Below are 21775 nucleotides of genomic sequence, written 5' to 3'. Positions count from 1 at the left end.
CCTGTGTCGTTCAGTGGTGCATTTGGGTAACCTCAGTCTCTCACTGAACATCATTTCCCTAATTTCCTTCGGGATTAATAAAGTATTCTGATTCTGATCATGCAGTGGGTGGGAAGTATTGTCCAGCATCGTCCTTATCTTGGACAAAATTTGCCTCTCCAGCAGGGGGCCTAATATGTACCCTTAGGCCCCATCCTTGATTCAGACACTGTCTTTCCCTTTTCACATAAATGGCCTCCTTGACTGCCCTCTCAAACCAGCGTTCCTCCCTCTCCAGAATGTGTACATCCTCATCATTGAAAGAGTGGCCACTGGCCTGCAGTGATCGGACACCATCTTTCCCCATCTTACAATGCTGTGATTGCAGCCATTCTCCAACTCTGTGCATAGTACTCCATTGATCAGTAGTTCTTGATCAATGGTCATGACAATGCATCAAAAGAGGTAGACGATGACATCCTCATCTCCAAGGCAGGCCTGGTAAACTGAAGGGGATCCTGATGTGGCCTTAAAAAGAAGTTGTAGCTGGTCAAGGATGAGTCTTTCCAGGGTGTGTATGGCGTGGGAAGTCAGTGCTACAGGCCTGTAATCCATGCGTAGTATTCCAGTTTTTTTCACAAGTACTATATTAAAAAGTACAGTTTAAATATAATTAAGGTCACATTTATTCCACTTTACACCAGAGTGGCATATTGTCACTGCATTTATCTTAAATCCCTTCGAAACTTCTCAGAGGATTAATTTTAATGACAGGTGGTAAACAGTTTTACCCATGAGGTAAAACTGTTGAATATTCTATGAGACACTAAAGGCTAGAAAATAGTACAAAATAATTTTTGATTCACATTAAAGCATCAATCTGAATAATGCAGCATTTAATAATTTAGCCTTGAGAACTATTGAGCTTTCTTAGTAAATAGAGCTGTTATTTTGTCCTTTTTCTATAGCAGGCCTCTACCTGCAACAGTTTTTATGCTGTGTCATCTATATTTTCACTTACGGAAGTTCTGGGAGACTCTTCTGAAAGTACCATTACCAGTCTGAAAAACAGCCAGCTATGAAGCTGTCTGTATGGCAAAGGGTGAAACGAATTGTTGATTTACTCAAAAATTCTTTCGTGACGTGAATCTCTGAATATAAAAATAAGATGCTGAGATTTGTACTGATTCAGATGAAGGAGAAAGGATTCACCCCGGGCGAGCCTTAGCTACACTCTCTGCAGGGTAACAGGCAAAAAAAAAAGATTATTTTAAAGATGCAGAACTATGCATAATATAAAACTAAGCTCAGAGAAGGACTGCTTTGCTCACTTTCAAACCCACACATTATTTGCACCATAATAACTCTCAAAATTATGCAAATGCATTCATGCTCACATGTGCACACACACTGACAAAGCAGTTATCTATGCGTGGCTGCTAAATCAGCAAAGTCCCCGAGATTTGAGAGAAAAATAAAGAAAAAGAGGCTAAAATCTCTTATTTAGTTTTTCAATGAATTTATTTATGGGGTTGTTTTGATGGAGTTTGGGTTTCTCTTACAGGCTGATGTGCTTTTGATGGCATGGTGCTCCATTCGGGGTTATTTACATTTTGCTAGTCTGTAGAGAAGATGAGAGGTGAGAAAGAAAAGGGAACGTGAAGAGAAGGAGATGAACACGGAGAAAGTACAGACAAGAGGGGGAGATGAGGAAGGGTGGGGAGGAGAAAAAAGGTGAAAATAAGCATACTGTGAAGAAGAAAATGCACAGAGGGGAGTAGCAAGGTGAAAAGAAAACAAGGAGCATGAGTAGGTAGGTGAAAGCCATTTTTACACATTCACTTCAGCCCTGTACTTTTATACACATTACCCAACGGAGGTGCAAATGAGAAAGCAAATGTACTGTGCAATCAGACTGGACATTAACGATCTTTACCCTCACTTCCAATATTGGTATAGCACTGGTAATAGTCCGGGGTATTCGCAACTATTGAGTGGTCATCCTGTCTTCTGCCTCATACACACTCAAGCAGCACCCTCCTCTAAACCATACAAAGTATTTCGGGAAGAGAGAAGGCTGTTAGTGCTAACTGTATACTGTTGTTAGCTGCATTTGAGGAAGAGCAATTCCCTGACCTGATTCTTTACACATTTTCCAAAGTTAATGTGTGGAAATACCTTTAGAGATGGTCAGGGAGGGAAAGGAGTGGATATGAAAAGAGGCAGAGATTGAGTTAAACTGATAAATCAGTAAAACTGAGTTTAGCATCAGTGCAAAGGTGCTGACTGCTGTGACTCTATCCAGTCCACAAAAAAATCACTTCCCTCTGTAATACCAATTTAACTGAAGACACACATTTGAGAAATGTAGCTTTTTAATTTGTATTTTTACTGAGGGCTACATGAGAAGAGGAGGCAGTTAGCTTAGCCCTAGCTTAACAGTTGGAAAAGCTATTGGAGCAGAAGAGTTCAAAAATATACACTTTCAAAAATTTGATGAAAAAACTTGAACAGTGCTACACAAATAAAGGTATATTTATATAGCAATGTCTAGTGGTGCTAAATGTTATCGCTACTAGGCTGCAGCTATGGTTATATAGCAGTTAGCTAGGTTTTAAATTTGGTCTTTTTATTGAATATTATTTATTTGTGGATATATATCATAATATCTATCAGTTTTGCCTTCACATAACCGCTAACCAAATTAGATAAACTTGTCCTACGTTTTGAAATAGTGGCAGTGTAGGATAAAGTAAATCAGGCTCATAGTTTGCAGTGAACACGTCCACTTACATGCAAATAAATACTCTGATACTCTTCAAAACTGTGCTTAGGAGAATGTTTGTTCTGTTTCTGATTTGTGTTACAGTTTTCCTATCGCTTAACTAGTAGTTAGCGAGTACTGGCAGATAGGTCATTATCACTCATGTCATATACAAGGAACCATGGGAATCTGTTAGCAACCAAAGTAATAACTTGCTTGCCAGTTGGGGAATATTTATACTATAGAGCTTTTTAATTGGTTAATTGGTCTCTTTTTTGTTTAAAGTTAAGCCTAATATCTAGCTCCATACACCAAATGAATACAATTTAGAAAGAAAAGGAATAGCTACATATTTTCTCAACATGAGGTTGAATGTTTTCACATTTTATTGAGTCACTAAAGTGAATAAATTGAATTTTCAAGTCATTTGTGTGGGGTTGAATAAATTCACCACTTCTTAACCAAAGATATTTTTATTATAAAATGTGTTTTTTCACCATGCCAATTAGATATGATTCTTTGACACAAAAGCACTTCACAAAGCACCGACTTTAACCTTCAGCAGACTGTGCAAACATTTGGAATCAGCTTTTAAAAACTCAGGTAAAGAGAACAAAACTGAAGGTGAGAGTAATGAGCAGATTCAAAAAGAGAAAGGTATGAATAAGATAAACGAGGATGTAACAAGTAGAGGAGAAGAAAAAAGGGAAAGCTCTGCATTGAAAGTCTAGAATACACGTGAAGTTGCTGCGGAGCAATATCAGGCATGGATGATTTTTAAGACAAAGAGACTGCACGAATCAGAGCGTTACAATAAATAAGAATCGCTCATTCAGTATCCGTTATGCCGTCTCGGGTATGAATATCAATGTCTCTGGAAGCCTATGGTTTTAAACTGGGCTTTATGTGGAGCAGAGATGTTGTTTGTGTTGTCTACATCCCATTTGCTGTTGCATTAGATATAAATCTCTGTGCCGAGTTGGCTCTGTGTTGAATCCTAGTAATACAATGTTACCACTGTTTCTAAAAGTTCTGATCCCAAACTTTACAGGGAAACACACCGCTAATGCTCCCCTTATTCCCAGCTGATGTCCCCAGAGTTCGAGAGTGGAGATTGATTGGTTGGATCGTTTATGTTTGTGGTATACAAGTATCATTGCTGTGTTCGTTTTTAGCTTCCTTTGCTTTGCAATGTCCTGTCTAGGTGAGTTATGACCCTTTAAGGATGGGACTAAGAGTTCGATGTGAAGGGCAGAAGTCAAAATAGCCGATACACCACCACAAATTCTTTCCTGTTAGCAAGAATAGTCAGTTATTGTGAGATATGTATAGATTTAATGTGTCTTACAGCAATATTTTAGCACAAATATTGATTAGCTGTACAGTCTGTTAATAGAGTTGTCAGTTGCTGTAATGATTTTTTTGCCCTTCCTGGCCTTGAATGGACCCAGGGATACCTAATGAAGACCATAGCAGATTATAAACGAACACAACATTAAATTTCTGTTCTCATATTCTCCTTTCTTTTTTCTTGGTCTCTGCAAGGTTTATCCAATTCTCAGTAGACTCACAGAGTAGCATTGCATAACTATCACTTCCGAGGAACAAAATTAACCTTTTCACAGTTTTCTCTATAACATGTGCATCACAGAAGTGCACATATTGGGGTTCGAAAGTTAATTATTTGGTTGCAAAAGCTGGCAGGAAAATCTAAAAAGTGCGTTGTGCAGTAACTGACGCAGCTACACGACAGATGATGGGAAATAAGGGCCTTTCTCTCAGTGCTGCTGAGCGTTTGGTGTGACAGATGGATAGCCAAAATCCACGATTCTCCAAAGTTCGGCTAAAGCTGCAGTAATGAGAAGCTTCAGCTGTTTGACGACAAACACACATGAGACTAAGTCAGTGGGAACACCACGGGGGGATTTTGTACTAAAAAGGCAAAATTAAGCAGCCGCATTTATTGATTTGTTTTGAAGCAAAACATTTGCTCGCTCTCGCTTCTATTATATGAGGAATTCCTGCTTTTGTTGACTCTCTATTAATATAAACACAAGTTGAACATATCACATTTTATTATTGATTATTTTCATACAACTTACTAAATGTGTGGATTTCCAGCTTTTCTGTTGTGTGTGACAAACATTTTTATTATTTTTGTTTACTATTCATCAGGTTCGGGCATTTAAAACATTATTTCAAGGATTAGATATTTGAAACAGGTATTTTAAAGGATTTTTTTCCCACTTTTTGTAGACTAAATAATTTCTTCTCACAGCAGAAGTGCTGTCATCTCAGGCTTCGGCTTTGGGAACTTGCGATTTCCATAAATTGATTCTCTTTGCTGTTGATTTAATAAAATAGCTGATAGATAACATAAAAAGTTGCAGCCTCGCTATATTTCTTCATTAATGTGTTCTCCCTCTCCTTGTCTTCCAGCTCTGTTTGTTACAGTGTTTTCCTCAATAATCAGCATGTTTTCTCTCTCACCTGCTCTTTGGCTCAGTTTGTTTCCTTTTCTCTAATAGATTCTGTTCTATCTGCATGTGTTGCAGGATCACTCTGAATGGGATGAAGGTGTCTAGGCCAGACGTTCGCATCGGCCGCTACAGAATGATTAAGCACGAGAGAGACAAACACAACGAGCCCAACCCACAGAGGTACTGCATCATTGTCTGAAGTCGTTCTCCGGCTTTATATTCGGATCGATCGCGCCGCTTTTGTTTCACAGCTACTCGGTTCAGACGTTTCTTTCTGAATTTTTCATTTCAGTTTGAAATAATTATGATCGCGTGGCACTGCAGAAGTCATCAGTGGCGTGGCTTTATAATTAATGTTTCCTACAGTGCAATTTACTGCTCTGAAATGTGAGGCAGTGTTATGGGCAGCAGTGGGTCTCCTGTTCACTGCTGTCGTCCAGATTATCCACTGTCACTCTGTCCAGTTTTGCAAAACTTAAATGTTAAGGATACTTTAACCTTTAATCAGAGGTGTTTAAATGAGGACTTGACCTTTATTTTTAGCAGTTTCTTACACCGTGCACATTCACACTTGGGAGTTCCCTACAACTGACAAGTACTGCAGCTTGTCATAAGAAACGGTGGGCAAAAGGAAAATTGCTACCTTAGAAGTGTGAAAGTGTTTTAGAAAAGACTTAACTTTATATATTACTTCACTAGTGGCATCTTTACAGCCTGACTGATGCAGTTTGGAGCAATTATTTTTAACTTGCTGAGGAAAGTCAGAGAATGGAAAATGTCTCAAATGAGGCTGATCATTTAGTGCCAACATTTAGACATAAAAAAAACATGTTTGATTTTTCTATACTCCAGTGATTTCATATCACTCTTAACCCTGAAAACTGTGATCCAGGGAAATGTACACAGTAATATCACTGTACTGTATATGCAGTACTGTGCAAAAGTCTTGCTCCTCTCAGTTTAATATTTGCCAAGAAGCCAGAGGAGGGTTTTTTCAGTTCTCCAGGCTTTCTGAAGCTCTTTCAGTTTTTCTTTGCTGCTTTTTCACTCCAGTCTGTGTACAAGGTGATTTTCAGAAGATTTTTTAAGCCACTTATTGCTGACCTATGAATCATTCAAACACAAAAAGGCACCTAACTCAAGGATGAACCAGTGTTCGTTCTACACATATTACACACTTAAGCAAATTTATTTGTATCATTAGGCACTTTGTAACGAGCACCCTGTCACAAAAACACATTTATTCCCATTTTCTTTAGTTGAATATACAAAAATGCCAAGCACATCAGTAGGACAAGTATGAAATACTATTTTTGCACCAAGTTGACTCCCAAAGAGTTATTTGTCATTCCTGCCTGTCAGGTCAGGAGAGAGGTACAACAGTGAGTGTCGAGAGCATTCTGTAAAACACAGTGAAGGTCACGACTTGGGGCTGCATTTCAGTCAGTGGTGCTGGATGGAAATCATGAACGTGAAGAAGCGCCATCAGATTTTGATCCACTATGCAATGCTATCTCTCAGTCTCTCAGTGCAGGTGTAAACAACATGAGTGAAACGTTTTACTCATAGTAGGATATTAAAATATTTAAGCAATAGCCCGATGTCATGCAAGAAGACAAGGCGGCATGTTAACTAAATAAAATCTGTGTGGCTCAAAGGTGTGATTATAAATTCTTGTTGAACCCTTATTGATTGAAAGTAATCTAATAATAGGCAAATAGTAATATGAGCGTTGTGGCTCTTGTAAGTGTAGAGAATCCTAGATGGAAACTTCATGCCTAAAAGTATCAGATGACTGAACAAAATATAAATAAAACAAACCTCTGAAGGCCACAGCTCAACCTTGGTGGTCACTAAAGATTGTGCGATTGATTTTTAAATGCCAGGAACAAAACACTTTCACTAAACCAAAAATTGCTTTTCAGAGATACAGCCCAGGGGCTTAAATGTTGCTCTTTTGGCTACACCCATTTAAATTGCTTTTCAGACAAATGCATAAAAACCTTCCCCTATAAGTGTGTTATTTTATGGTTTGATGAATGAGACCCAATATGCAGAGATGAGCCCTTCTAGACACATTAATCACCAGGAGTATAGCACCTCACATTAAGCTGCTTAAATGTGGATTATCACTGTTTATTCTCCTCTAAGAGCCCCCGTTTTCATGCCTGAATAGACTGGGCAACGATGCCTCTCAACACAAAAAATCAATAGCTGCTGTGGCTCCGGCTGAATGGAGACATAGTGAAATCTGTTGTCTCCTCCAGTAACATTTTAGTTTGATCTCATGTGACATTATTATGTTTCACCATTCTGACAAACTGCTGCCTCATGGTGGAGTGAGGTCTGGTTTAGTTGTAGCTCCTAAATTGGTTTATAAGAAGATTAAAAACTGCTGGCAACAAGAGCCATGAGTGAAAGAGTATTGACTGTGTTTGCTGGAGCCAGACAAATTCTGACCAGCTTGATTTGAATTTTGAAGATAGCCTGTGAGCGCTGCGTCTGATACATTGTTAAAGTTTTTGTTTAATGAGCTAGCCTGAATGGGATCAATAGCTCTTTTTACAAGAGAGGCTTTTATACAGCTTGTGAAAAAAATTACAAACAGCAAAACACATCAAAAACAGTCACAGAGCTCTGAAAAGGTGCTTCATAAAAAGTTTGGACAATACGCCAAGGTCAGTCTAAACTAAAAGAAAGCTTCACAAAGGTATCTTCGAGAATTATTTTGTAATCAAAAACTGAATTTGAAAACTTTCACTTTTTTTCTTCTTTTAAAATAAACTTCAGATAAACTTTCAAAGCATGCATTCTCTGGGTACTACAGCTTTCTCCTTCAGTCAAAAGACATGCTCGTTATTTTGGTTGGATTCTAAAATTAGCTGTAAGTGTGGATGTGAGGGTAACTGGTTGTCTGTCTCTTAGCCCTACGACAGACTTGGGTCCTGTCTGGTTTGTAGGGATCTACCTTGCCTCTTACCTCACAACTGCTCGAATAGCCTCGAGCCCCACCACGAGCCTGAGCTGCAAAAGCTGAAGTGTTGTATATAGTTTTTATTTTTATCTTGTTGGTAACTCATTAACTAACAAACAAATCAAGTCACAGCTATTGCACACCTTTAATACTTACTTGTATGCGACAAATTAAAGGAAATATGTTTTGTTGGTTTCCATCTTCATATTTTTATTCTCGGACTGTCCTAGAGCAGCTTTGTATGAGTCACAGTTCAAAATAATCCTTCTTTATCATAAACTGGAGCTTGGTGCATCCGCTTTGTTCAGACCTGAAAGATGCCGTTTCAGCTCCTCTCCCTTTAAGGTCAAGGAGGACCTTAAAAGCAGAGTTTCAGCTTTCTTCTGATTGGCTGCTCAACACGGACAAAACTTTGAAAAACACATGGGCGGGCTAATTTTTCCATAGCTAATGCTATGTGAGGCAGGTGACCTCATTATGGATTTCTGCTCTGAGACAAGAGTTAAAAAATAAAAACACACAAAACCACTTTGTCACTGGGTTGAGAAACCCCCAGGCTGGGCAACTCCCCGCTTATTCTTCACTTTCTTCTTTTTGCTGCTCCCTTTCGGGGTCATGACAGCGGATTATCTGCCTCCATCTTAGCTAACCCTAGGATCCTCCTCTGTCACACCGACCCTCTGCATGTCCTCCTTCACTACTGCCTTCACTGTGGTCGCCTTTTTTTCTTCCTACCTAGCAGCTCCACCTTCAATATCCTTTGTCCAGTATATCCACTATCTCGCCTCTGCACATGTCCAAACCATCTCGCCCTTGCCTTTCGAACTTTGTCCCCAAACTGCTCAAGCTGAGCTGTCTCTCTGAGGTACTCACTTCTAATCTTGTCCATCCTGTTTAGTTTCAGTGAAAATCTTCATGTGCCACCTCCAGGTCTACCTCCTGTCTTGTTCTTAGTGCCGCTGTCTCCAAACCATACATCATAGCAGGTTTCACTACCATTTTGTAAAAGATCCCTTTTACTCTTGACGATATCTTTCTGCAGTCACTGCTTTCACCTCTGAACCTCCTGCCTTTTCTTCTCTCTCGCTATCTCTTAACATGTCTTCCCCGCTTTCTTCTTTTATTGTTTTAGGCTAACAGTAGCACAATGTCCACCAGCACACTGTTGGCCACAAAGAGGGTCGTTGTTAACCCAGACTCGGACCGATCCTGTATGAAAATGACACATAAAGAATGAGACATGCTTCATTTGGCCAAGATTTTACGCCCTTCCTGATGCAGCCCTCCCCGTTTATCTGGACTTGGTACCATCAATAGGAGTACACTGGTCGCATTATTTAAACTTTTCTCCATGTTGTTATGAGCATACACCATTGTAGCAGTATATGACTGAAGATAAGAAAAGCATAATAGGCCCCTTTCAACATGGAAAAGCTGAACTCTTGTCTCCTGCAGTAAGAAGATCTGAGGCATCTGTCATGCGATGGGGAGGTAGGATTTGACTTCACTTGTACCCTGAGAGGGAACGGTCACTGCAAATCCATACAAAATACCCATAAATATATTATATTATATTATACTATAAATATGAATTGGATACCTTAAAGAGAACCTTTTTGTCTCCTCTTAACCTTAAATATGTAACATGACTTTTGGTCTTTTCTTAGTTTTTTGTTTTATTAAATCTCTTCCTTTCTTCATGCCAGTCTCCTATTACAACCTGTAAGGTAATAAATAAATAAATATAAAAAAATAAAATCACCTGAAACAAAATGGAAAGATTTTTTTTTTCATGCTTCACGACTACAGAAGTAGAGATGTCAGACGTCCATCTAGATGTAGTTTAACTTCAAACTTAACAATCTGTCCTGGAAAAAGGCGGCAGGAACTTGAATGCAAAGATGTCTAAAATAACCAGGCCTGTTTAATGTGTCATCTATCATTGTTTTGTGTATGTGTGTATATGTGAAAGTGTGTGTGTTTGACTCAGAGAGAAAGATTCAACGATCCCTCTGTAATTGCCTGCTGAAATGACACCGTTAGAAATAGGAGCCCGCTAGGTCAAAGTGGTCTAGTTGCCTTCATCAAAATCAATAAATCAGCCAGTGGACTGAAAGAGAGAGGGAGAGAGTGTTTGTGTATGTGCACACACTCGTGCGTGTGTCTGATTGATACCTTTTTGTCATTTTCCTCCTCGTCTTGATGGTCATTCTGGACTCTATAGACCATAGACCACACTTCCTCAATAAGAGGTGACACCAACAGGGACGCTGTTTATTTGAGGTTGATGCATTATTCATAACTGTGGCGAGGGGCAGAAAATATCTGCCTATTAGTGGGCAAAAACTTCATTTTTACAGCCCTTCTGGACACTCATTATAATGTTCCGGAAATTTTGACTTAAAGGATCTGTTTGAAAAGAAGCAGGATTTGGGCTTAAATAAAGCATGGCAGCTTAGAATAATCAGGAGGCTGTGAAAGGAAAAACCGCCACCTCATGGCAGTATGGGTGAAGGGGAGAGTGTTTTTCTCTGTCCTTTCTCTGCTGTACAGTTTTGCATTTATTTTAATTTACTTTAAAGGGTCTTTTTTCTCTCTGCAGGAAATTCTTAAGTCAATTCAATATGCCAGAACATCTAATGTTTTCTGAAGAGAGCATGAAAAAAGGCAGAAACAAGGAAATAGTTGTTTGGTTACCAGAGTGAACCCTGTTCTCTGAGACACACCAAAGAAAACACAGCAAGCTAACATGTTCACAATAAAAATGCACATTTGCTGTTGTTTAGCAGATTTATCATTTACTTCATCATCTTACTTTAGCATGCATCCGATGATTATTGCTAAACCCAAAGTGGCATTCATAAGAGGGCAAGAGTGCATTTGCAGCTAATCTCTGAACATATTTCAGTCTGGACCAAACTACCAATTAACCAACACTGCCACCTATCACACCACCAAATGCAACTCAAGATGGTAAACCTAAAATCAATCATGTATTTGTACATGAATCACCTATACATAATGATTTGCTTGTATATTCAATTGATGATTCAAGTTGAAGATGATTCCACTCAATTCTTATGGATTTCCATAATCCAAGTAATGTGACTGGCATAACCAGCCTATTGTATGCCTGACATGATGTATTCTCGGAGCTGTGGATGAGCAACCAATGGTTACCAGGGGGTTAGTGAGTGGCCTGTAGGCCTGCATAACTGTGGCTTCAGTAATTGATTTAACAGAAATTGCCAGCAGTCACTCTCAACCAGTCAGGGAATACTTTTTTCCCTAGCAACCACCGGTTGCCAGGCGAGAAGCCAGTCTCTAGTCCTGTATGACTGGAGCCTTAAGTAAAAAGTGTCAATGCATCTGTTTAATTTTTCAGAATTATCTAACAAAACATTAACAGCAACACTGTTGTTAATTTTTGTCATGGAATAAATCTGTAATTGAGGTTTTGCAGACGTGACAATTAACAATGTAACATCAACTTGGCCGAAAAAATGATTATTCCCTGATTGATTGTGTTTGTTTGCTGGAGGTTGACAGCTGGTTGCTGGGAAAATAATTGCCAAAGCCTCCAGGCACACAGACCGACCGTCAAGGACCGTGATTGCTTTGTTTGTTAGCATATAAACTTTTACCTTTTACCATAAATTTCTTAATTTGTCAGTTCTTTAGTCCAAGAGATGATTTGGGGATACTTGTTGATAGCTTTCAAATGATATCACATACCCAAAAATTTGGCAACCAATAAGGTGTCAATGGGAAATATTCAAAAATTGATAGAATATCATAAATAGACTAGCTTTAAACCATTTACGTTGCCTTGTTCTGAAGTATATCAAGGAGTTTTTGGTCATTGGCCCCTTATGTGCCGTATATATATTCAGCATGTATATGCAGAACACACACGTGTGTGTGTGTGTGTGTGTGTGTGTGTGTGTGTGTGTGTGTGTGTGTGTGTGTGTGTGTGTGTGTGTGTGTGTGTGTGTAAAGTTTAATTTTAAGGTTGTTCTTGCAGAAGCCTGCCAATTGCACTGATAGACTAAGCTTTTGTTTCCGCTTTTTGTCTTCAGGTGCAGAGTTTCTTCTCTGTTTAGATTCAGATTAATGATTGAGCCTTTTGGGAGAGTTTATCTGGAGTACCTGCGTAATGTCCAGCTTTTACCAAGGGAAGCGTTGTCTTGACTATCTGATGAATGTTTACTATCTCCTCTGCACACATGCATTCACATTAACTTGAACATTCACAGGAGTCCATTCTCTCAGCTTGTCTGAAATGCTGGTTAGGCATAGCAATGAGATGTTGTGCCGATGGATTTAAGAAAGAGGAACATTAATCACAAGCTACAAGTATCAGTTAGAGCACACACCCATACACCATTTGTATCGGGCAAACAGCATTGCAATTGAACCAGATGCACAGCAAGCTCATTCAATATGCCATCCCTTTGTTATCATCCTGGGACATTGCAGCTTCAGAGGGTGTTTGTGTGTATTTGGGTTGATATCTGTATGTGTATGTAACCAATAATAAACCATAACTAATAATTACCTTTAAAGATAAAAATGTAACCTAACATCACTTTAAATTTACAGTTTCATTCATAATACAGAAGAAGTGGGAGGTAGTTCTCATTTGCTAATTTATTACTGAGAGACTAATGATGAGAGGATTGATAAATTCTCACATCTGGGTAGTAAATATTATCTTAGCTTAGTATAGCTAGCTAGAAACAGCTAGCCTACATCTAAAAGAGATAAAGAAAATCCACTTATTGACTTATCTGATGCACACTAATTAATTTCTTCTATATGAATGACTTAATTTCATCAAAAAAAACAACATTTAAAAAAACAACAACATTGATCTTTAGCTGGACTGTTAGCAATAGCAGCTAATCTGCTTACAGTCCTGTGAGCTGTTGTAGTTTATTATGTTACGTGACTTGATAGATATCTTTCTAAGCTATGTTTGTATTTGTTATATCTAACATATCTTATCTTCATTTTGATTAGATTAAAAGATAATTATTATATATTGGGTATTATAATGAACTTATAATAAAATACTGCAGTTTAAAAAGCTTTAGTGTTTCTTTCCTATAGACTCAATAAATAAATGAAGGTTAAGTCATTTTCTGATGGTGGACTGATTGTACACAGATCTAAGGGTACTGGAAAAAAAAAAACTTAACCTTACCTCGATCTGTAGTTGTTGCTGTGCTGTCAAAAGCTAAGTACACCCTTACTTCTTGCATAGGACTTAAGTGCACTCAAAAAAGTCAACTAAGGCAGTTGTTTGATTAATTCAATAGACATTTGTCTATTTAACATGAACATATTGAGTTTAGGTTTTTAAATCATTATCAGTTGTTGGTTTAACATAAAATAACAAAAAGTTTAATGAACTAGATTTGCATTCTTCAGTTCAATTAAATGTAATTATTTTAAATCAACAACTCTAAAACCGATGCCTAGTGCGCATGCTCAAACTTCCCAAAAGTGAAGAGGCGGGAACGCGGAGAAGTTATGTGTTCAGTGGACTGCCATTTCCCTCTGCGGAATCTTCCACAATACAGGTAAGTAATAAATAACTCAAAATATCTTAGTCAAACGAAGTTGTTTTGTCCATTAATTGTTTAACAATGTTTTTAATTCCAAATGTGTAAGTTGTCATTAGACAGCAGGAGTGGAGCAAATACAGTGAAAATCTGGTATTAGACGGTGCCAATCGGTACCGTCTAATACCTGATTTATAATCCGCTCTGGGTATATTTATACTATTATTAGCATTTCCACTTCATTGTTTTTCTTTTTTTTTTTTTTACCCGTTTTTGCAGTTAGTCTTATAGTGTTTTTAGCGGTTATTGATATGTTTAATTCAATATTTAACACGTTTGTAATTCACTTTCAAAGTAAATGAAGTTAGCTAAAGCTAGTATGGTTGTCTCATTGAACTTCTACCTAGCTCTGTTAGCATTCACTTTGGTTTTAAATGACGGTTATTGCAAGACATGGTCTTTGTTCACTTTTTTTATTATCATTTGCATTTTTTCTTTCTTTCTTTCTTTCTCTCTCCTTTTATTTTAAGCATTCGGCCTCTCACAGTAATGCAAGTTAAACTAGCATGCGCGATTTGCTAAATATTAGCTGTGTCCAAATTCAGGGGCTGCATCCTTCGAATTGACTTGATGCTAGTGCATGGGAAAAAGAGCATAAACACGAGGTCAGAGGAAAAGGCAATGGCGGATAGTTATGAAAATTGCCTGTCGGACCTTTACCGCAACTACCAGCATCTTTATTGCATAGTGTGAAACACTGCTATTACATTTGGCAACAGATTGGATATTTATCTGTGAATTTTATATTGCAAGAGGTATTTATATGTATTTGTATTTTTTTTATACATTTGCAACGAAGTAAAAAAAAAATCCACTGTGGAATTTTTATAAAATATTTTTTTCTGTTTTCTTTACCATAGTAACACCACAAAGAAAGCTGACCCCTTTTTCTGATTGTTTGTGCCTCCTCTTTAATACATGGTAAGCCTTTTACCATCATATATTTTTTATGATAGTTTTATGATTTAATCAAAGTGAAAAAAAGGTGCCAATAAAACTATCCTTAAAACTGCTTTTCTTTTTTTCTTTCAGTGACTTGTATGTGGCAGTGCAAGCGTTGTTCCATCAGGGAGAGTAGTAGGTACAATTATTGAAACACTGTACAGGGCTCGCAAAATGGCTAGCCCGACGTCCCAGGGCTAGCGATTTTTCCAGTCGGGCTACCAAAATCTATCTCTGCCCTGCCCGTCGGGCTGTCATAAGAAGGAAAAATATATGTCAATGCTTCTGCATTCTTTCGGAAATGTAGCTGGGTAATTATGTCATTGGCATCGGTGAGCCACTGTCAATATGTGACATATTGAAATCGCGTTTGAATTTGCGCTTGTTTTTTGCTTTCACTTTGCAATCGCGCGACCTGTGTATAGAGAGCGACAGCACTGATCTGTGAGTGATGATAATTTGTGCACCAATTCCTCTGACATCGTCTTATCAATCGTTAGCTTACTATGCAAACATGACAAGTGAAATCTCCCGCAGCTTAAACATGTGAGAGGTTGATCGCGCAGACAATCGCTGAGTGTTATGTGAGTGCGTGTGTAAAAGCAGCAGGATATTAATTGTAGTTCTGCTTAGCCAAATAAGACAGGTCAGGGTGAAGAAGTGACAGCCAAAGAAAAGCTTACCACAAAACGGAAAAGTTATGACAAATCAGACTATAAGGCAAAAAGAAAGTGCAGCTTTATGGTTTCATGGACAAAAGAATTTCTGTGGCTGCAACATGACGAGCTATATAACCGGGGCTGCACATAAGTGGTCCGCAAGTGCGTATTTGCTGTCAAAATAAAAAACGCGCACAAGATAAGAAGTTGCAACGCGTGTTTGCATACATAAGATTTTCTGGAGGAGGACATATTTGTTTAGAACTCTTAAATATGTCGAAGAAGCTCCTTTAAGCAATTACTTTGGTTTTCCTCCACCTCCAAAGAAATGTCAGAAGGAGTCCGAACCACAAAAGAAGCGCGTATTCTCGCAAAAGTGGTTGCAGGAGGTGAGCTGGCTTCAAACAAATGATGAACACACAGATGTGGTGCAGAATGTGCCGTGAAAATCCCACTCTAGCGGACAAAAACAGTGCCTTTTATATGGATGCAAACGTGCGTTGCAACTTCTTATCTGTTGCACGTCTTTTATTTTGACAGCGAATGCGCACATGCGGACCACTTATGTGCACCCGTGTAAATAACATAATGTTCTGCCGGGTGTGTTGTTGGTTTTCCCTCGATTTCTGAGTCGACAAGCGCCTTTGTTACTGGGACCAGTCATTTTAAGAAAGGCCCCCATTAGAAATGGATTATTGCTCAGTCTGCAATATCTTTCCCAGAACAAACACCAATTGCAAATAATATACTAAAAATAAACCTGAAAAATCTGTTTAGAACAGCATACTGTGTTGCAAAGAGTGAACTACCACTGGTGCAATTTAGCAGTCTTTGCAAACTTCAAAAAGCAAATGGCCTAGATCTTGGTTCCACTTGCCTCTTACTTGTGACTTTAGTGGAAATTTCAAATTCAGTATCTGACACAGACTGATTCATGTCCTACACAGACAGCACTGATGTCTGCATGGTCTTCTAAAAGCAGCTTTAGTCAGCTTAGATGTGAAGTGAGTGAAATATACAGTTGCGTTTTTAATCAATGTATTTGTTCTCTATTGCAGATTGAGAAGGAGTTTCTGCGAATCACCACAAAGCCTCTGCTAGGGCTGCTCAATTAATCGAATTTTAATCACGATTACGATCTGGGCTTTCAACGATCATTAAAAATGACTGAGCCGATTATTAGCCCCTCCCTCATTTATCCGCGACACCTTAAAGGCCGGTCCGTGAAAATATTGTCGGGCATAAACCGTCCGTGGCGCAAAAAAGGTTGGAGACCGCTGATTAAGAGGACCCGAGGGAAGCTCGGAAAGCTAAGCAGAAGTTATTTGGAGAGTGACTGCCGTTGGTTGAAAAGAGAGTTTAAAAAAAAAACTTCAGTGGTGTTGCACACTATTTTATATTATTTTTTTAAAGTCATTGTTAACCCTTTAAAGCCGGTCAGAGCAGCACGCTCCGTTTTGCGTAACTATTTTTAAATCCCTGTAGAACCTGAACCGTGTAAGCTAGCGCAATAATTTGTTTTGCATATGAAACCGGAGGAGTTGTACTTACATCTGATGACATCAGCTTGTCCTCGGTCATGGTTTCGTTCCACATATAGCTTTGCAAAAATTGCATAAAAAGCGCTTGCAGCAACAAAAACATAATATTCCAGAAACACGCTTTGCCGTTCCTATCAGCTGTTCGTAACACTTCCCACAGTGAAATGATGCACATGCTGTTTTCTTTGCAAATTTGCATCATAGGATTGTTTTTTTGTTTTTCCTGCAATATATAAAAATTGCTGTATCTCCAAAATAAAACTATGAAGACACTCAAAATAAATTTCCTGTTGTTGTAAACTATTTTTTGCAACTTTATTGTATTTAAAGTTTTGAGGGATAAACCTCTTAAATTTCTCCAAGTAGAAATATATGTAAACAAAACAAAAGCGATTTTCAATTTTTTTTGTAGTTTATTGCACTTTTTTGCAATTAATGTAGTTACTATGGACTTAATGCATACATATTAGTAAAATATGGGCTATAACAGTTGTATAGCAACTTGAAATGCTCCCACAAATGGCACTACAGCATGTAAAAAAAATAATATAAGCTCTGGTGGACTTGGTTCTATAGTAGGTCTTAAAGGGTTAAATAAATGTCGTCAAATAATCGTGATCTCAATTTCAGTGAAAATAATCGTGATTATCATTTTTGCCATAATCGAGCAGCCCTAGCCTCTGCTATCTACTTTCTTTGCCGAGCTTGACCAATACGCGCCACGCTTAATGGAAATCTTTCTGACCAAAGGAGGGACACGTGGAAAGAAAATAAGAGGTCTCATGCTTGCCATCTCCAAGGTTTGTATTAGGATTGAGTAGACTTTGTCATAGGCAGCAAAAATAACTTTTATTTGGAGATGAAGTTGTCAATTTTGTTTCAGCTTAACAAGTGGTACATGCCAGGTTCTAACCTAAAGAATAATTATGCAAGTTAACTGATTACCCTAGCTTTAAGAAAAACAGACTGGTTTTGGCTCATATTATCTCCTCCTCCTCTCCAGCATGACAACATCCATACCAGACGAGCATGCATCTTGAAGTCTTTGTGCATCCACCTAAACGAAGACTATGAGAAGTTAATAAAGGAGTACTTGGTGAGCCATTGTGACAGCATGTTGTCTGTAACATTCTCATACAAATTGTGACGTTGCCTCAAATGCAAATCATTAAAATTAAAATTTTGAGATTAGCAACAAGACACCTGGTATTGGGGAAAGGATGTCTTGAATACCAAACAGTATTAAGCGTTGCAATAAAGAATTTCTGGAATTTGGTATTGGAAGGAAAGAAATTTATGCCTACTTAAACTTGATACACAAACATACAATGCATTTAACATGCATCAAGACTATATTGCTTTTGAATCTGTACTTGGATTAAAACAAGTCCTGTTGTTTTTTCATTGTTATGGTCATCAGTATTTGTAAATAGAAATGTCTATGAACTTTGAGCTGTTTAGTACTAACACTTCTATACCTGTTTTATTTTAGCAGCTGAGTTAGCCTTTTCTCGAGTCCTGTCCCCCTAAGTTACTCTTGCTACGTCCGACAAACAAATGGTTTCCTCTGCGCACCAATGGGTACCCGAATGTGCGAGCAGACATGCTTCATAATGTTCGGTACATTTACCTGGGAATGGGGCCATACACACTGTTTAATCCATTCACGTTGTTTTTGACTTTGTGAATGGAAAGAACACAACTCCTCCAGACACAATCTCTCGGCGTATCGGTGGGCACACCGCTTCTCCATCTTGCTTGAGGTTAATGTTTGTCAGACACAGTAACGGTTGCTATAATGTGTAATTGGACAATGGCCCTTTCGGGGGAGGGGCCGGTGAGAGGTCAATTATGCCACCTCTTTTGACATGAGAGGTGTATTTTATAATTTATGTATTGGAGTAATTACTAACAACTACTTTAGTGGTGTAATTTTCTGTTTATTACTTTGACTACTTGGATTTTATGAACAGCATAGAAACAGTTGTTTAAACAATCTCTTAAATTTTACTTTGTTGTCTTATACTTTTTCATGTAGGATACGGACAGCGAGGCAAAAAGCTGCATGGAGCAAACTGTGATGGGGGTGTACGTCATCCAGAAGGAGGGTGCTGAACCTGAAGATGACCCAGAGGACGTTGGTGTCGTGATTGAGGGTGTGGAGGCTAACACTGATTTGGGTAACATTGCACAAGCATGTGCTCTGTTGTTTGGACTCATATACCGTTTGAACCTGAGCTACCCACCAGAACTTAAATGCACCTTTGAAGTCCTCCAGAAGATACTTTTAAATCTTGATGGACAAAAGCTGTCTTCAAAGGTACAGTTTCTGAAAAACAAGCTTATGGGGTGAGAGCACTTGAAAATGACTGATAGGTCTTGAATGGTTCATTGGTGCAATGGTGATTTCCAATATATAATGTTAATATTTGAGTTGTTTATATTTTTTTTCTTTCATTTAAAACATTTTTTTTAAGTTTTTGGATTCTCTCTGTTGGGCAATTCACCTTTTATACAGCACTGCAGATGATTTTTGTTTGTCCTTATATAGATGGCTCAAAATGGATCAGAAGTACTGACAGAAGTACTATGTTGTGTTTATGTATCAAGGTCCTGTAAAGTTTAAGACCACTGCCACCTGTTAAGTTCACTGTATTATTGTTTCCATTTTGCTTGCTAGCATGTTTTAAAACACAGCAAAACTATATTGCTAGCTGTGGAGGACTGCAACCAAAATTAAAAAAATAAATACAGAAATATAAAAATTGGTCAAACTAATAATTATTTCAATGAGATACACCAAACAAATATAGATTTTCATCACCTATGGAATTTTTTGTTGTTGTTGTATTGCCCCCAAAATATTTCTAATTATTTTATTTTACTTTTCCAAATTCACACAATTCGATTTTGTCACATGTTTTAACTTGCCAAGTGGGAGATGTATTTTTATCTTTTAGTTTAATTTTTTAAAATGCAGTCGATATATTGAGCAAATTTTGCATCTGTTTTTAGTTGTGGAAGCTTTGGTTCCAACATATTACCTATGTAAATAAGTATTCTAACATTTTACCTTTTGAAGTGGCATAATGCTTGCAGGTGTACAAAAATGGTAAGCTTTTATATTGTCCACTAAATCCAGTTAATAAAGATAATGTTATCATAATCTGATTGTGACTTTTTTTGTAAAGTGGTGGGTTTCTAAATGTGTAACAAATGTAAACAAATCTAATTGAAATAATTTGGTTGAAATGAGTGAAATCATTGCCTTGATTAACAAAGTAGTTGTTGAAACAACAAGATTTAATTCTGTTTTCCTAAACTTTTTAAATTGTGTAGAATGAATTAAAACAAATTTCACTCTACATACTTAAATAAATCACTTCAAATCAATGTAAGTATAGTATGTTGATCCAACGTAATCTGATTACATTAAACCACCAAATGCTAAATGTGTTGGTTTGACATGATCGAAAAGGGTTTATTGTACTTGGTTAAATTGTGTGCAAAAAGGGTGCCATGATTAAATTGTGTTCATCCAACAACAGATTTTTTTGAGTGTGGGTATGTAGCAAGCAGCTGCTACTAATTAAATGCACCTGATTAATTGAAAAACTTTTGGCTTAAATGTTTTGGCAGCTTGCTGGTCTGAAGCATTCAGGTGTGTGTTAACACAATGCCACAATCTTCCCAGAAGTGGATCTCCCAGTAAATTCACCCAAAAGTCAGACCTTGCATTGCTCAAAGAAATTTTTTAAAAGATACATCTCAGTTCATGGCAGTACAATTAGAAATTGGCTGAACATGTTTGGCTTATTTGGAAGGCTAGTCAGACCATGCCTGTCTACTAAAGTATTCTAGATTTAAATGTGAGGCTATCTTTCTGAGAGCTAAAGCTTGTCCTAAATTGGGTCAAATCAACAGGACAATGGTCCCAAGGACAGCAACAAATCTACAAATGAACAGAATACAATCAAGATGCTGCAATAACCCAGTCAAAGTCTAGACCTTGACCTGAGTAAAGTGCTGTCACTGGACTGTAAGAGAGCTATGCATACAGCAAATTAAAGAAGCCTACAAACCTCGAAGAACTGAAGCAGCATTGTAAAGAAGAATGGACCAAAAGTCATACAGAATACAATTACTTCAAGATATTCCTGCAAAATGTGGTTCTTAAAAGTTATTGATATACTTTTTACTTTTCGCAGTACTGCATTAGAGTCCTGTAAAACCTTTCTTTCTTAAGAAAGAACCAAATGAGTTACCCAAACTCTTCTTTTAAGATTTTTTTTTTTTCAAACAAGGTTAAGTGGGCCAACTCAAAATGTGACACTAGAGCAAAATAACCCTGATTAGCTGGCACGACAATCTATTGTTGAGATTCTTAACCAGAAATGTTTTCCTGTGAGACCCTCAGTGGAATTAAAAAGGAGCTTTACTTAGCCCAGTCAGGACGTCTGGAAATCAGGCTAATGAATATGTAACGAGGATGTCTTTGTCTCACCCTCTAACTCTAGAAAGTAAGTCCAAGAGCTTTGAAAGGATACATAAGGTAACCTACAGGGTGTGCCTGTATGTGTGTGTTTACATGTATTAGATATTCTTTATACTGAATGTAGGCAGGGATTGTGTTTAATATTCTTCGTATGATAGTCATCCAAAGATTTAGCTTTCCCCCCCTTCATTCGCTTTATTTTTAATATCAGTATATCGCCATCCATCTGTCACACCCAGACATGTTTATCTCATCGCCTATCTGTCCTTCATTTTTCTTCCCTGTCATCCAACCTCTATTTTACCTTAAACACG

The 21775-nt window shown here is 37.9% G+C and overlaps 2 protein-coding genes and 1 long non-coding RNA gene across 5 annotated transcripts in view; all 3 read left to right on the top strand.

The window, feature by feature from the left end:
* The window catches only part of b4galt2 (UDP-Gal:betaGlcNAc beta 1,4- galactosyltransferase, polypeptide 2), a 228147-nt gene that overhangs the window by 199032 nt on the left and 7340 nt on the right, over window positions 1–21775 (top strand). Inside the window, exon 7 of the mRNA XM_085388585.1 lies at window positions 5299–5403. Coding sequence (XP_085244711.1) covers window positions 5299–5403 — 105 coding nt within the window. The remainder of the gene's footprint in view (window positions 1–5298; window positions 5404–21775) is intronic.
* Window positions 10247–16699, top strand: LOC146647953 (uncharacterized). Of its 3 annotated transcripts, none has more exons than XR_014908423.1 (4): window positions 10247–13782; window positions 14685–14745; window positions 14857–14905; window positions 16484–16699. It is a non-coding gene; the product is annotated as an uncharacterized LOC146647953 (long non-coding RNA). The 3 variants fall into 3 exon arrangements; XR_014908422.1 differs by having other exon boundaries at window positions 10247–13972; XR_014908424.1 differs by lacking the exon at window positions 10247–13782 and adding an exon at window positions 14447–14579.
* LOC146647952 (uncharacterized) lies at window positions 17175–19607 on the top strand. The gene is made up of 3 exons (XM_085388586.1): window positions 17175–17766; window positions 17970–18062; window positions 19005–19607. Exons 1-3 carry the CDS (start codon window positions 17695–17697, stop codon window positions 19317–19319), a joined length of 480 nt encoding a protein of 159 aa, XP_085244712.1. The 5' UTR covers window positions 17175–17694; the 3' UTR covers window positions 19320–19607.

The sequence above is a fragment of the Rhamphochromis longiceps genome, linkage group LG18, assembly GCF_057381845.1.
Source record: "Rhamphochromis longiceps isolate RC_006_pf linkage group LG18, R_longiceps_female_GT1.1, whole genome shotgun sequence".
NCBI classification, from domain to species: domain Eukaryota; kingdom Metazoa; phylum Chordata; class Actinopteri; order Cichliformes; family Cichlidae; genus Rhamphochromis; species Rhamphochromis longiceps.
The sequence above is the reverse complement of the archived record's forward strand: the minus strand, read 5'-3'. Positions and strand labels throughout refer to the sequence as shown.

Excerpts from the sequence above, each read along its gene's own strand:
- LOC146647952 (XM_085388586.1), top strand. The coding sequence starts at position 17,695 with ATGGAAATCTTTCTGACCAAAGGAGGGACACGTGGAAAGAAAATAAGA. Across the intron at positions 17,767-17,969 it reads TCATGCTTGCCATCTCCAAG|CATGACAACATCCATACCAG; the intron begins GTTTGTATTAGG and ends CCTCCTCTCCAG. Across the intron at positions 18,063-19,004 it reads AGTTAATAAAGGAGTACTTG|GATACGGACAGCGAGGCAAA; the intron begins GTGAGCCATTGT and ends TTTTTCATGTAG.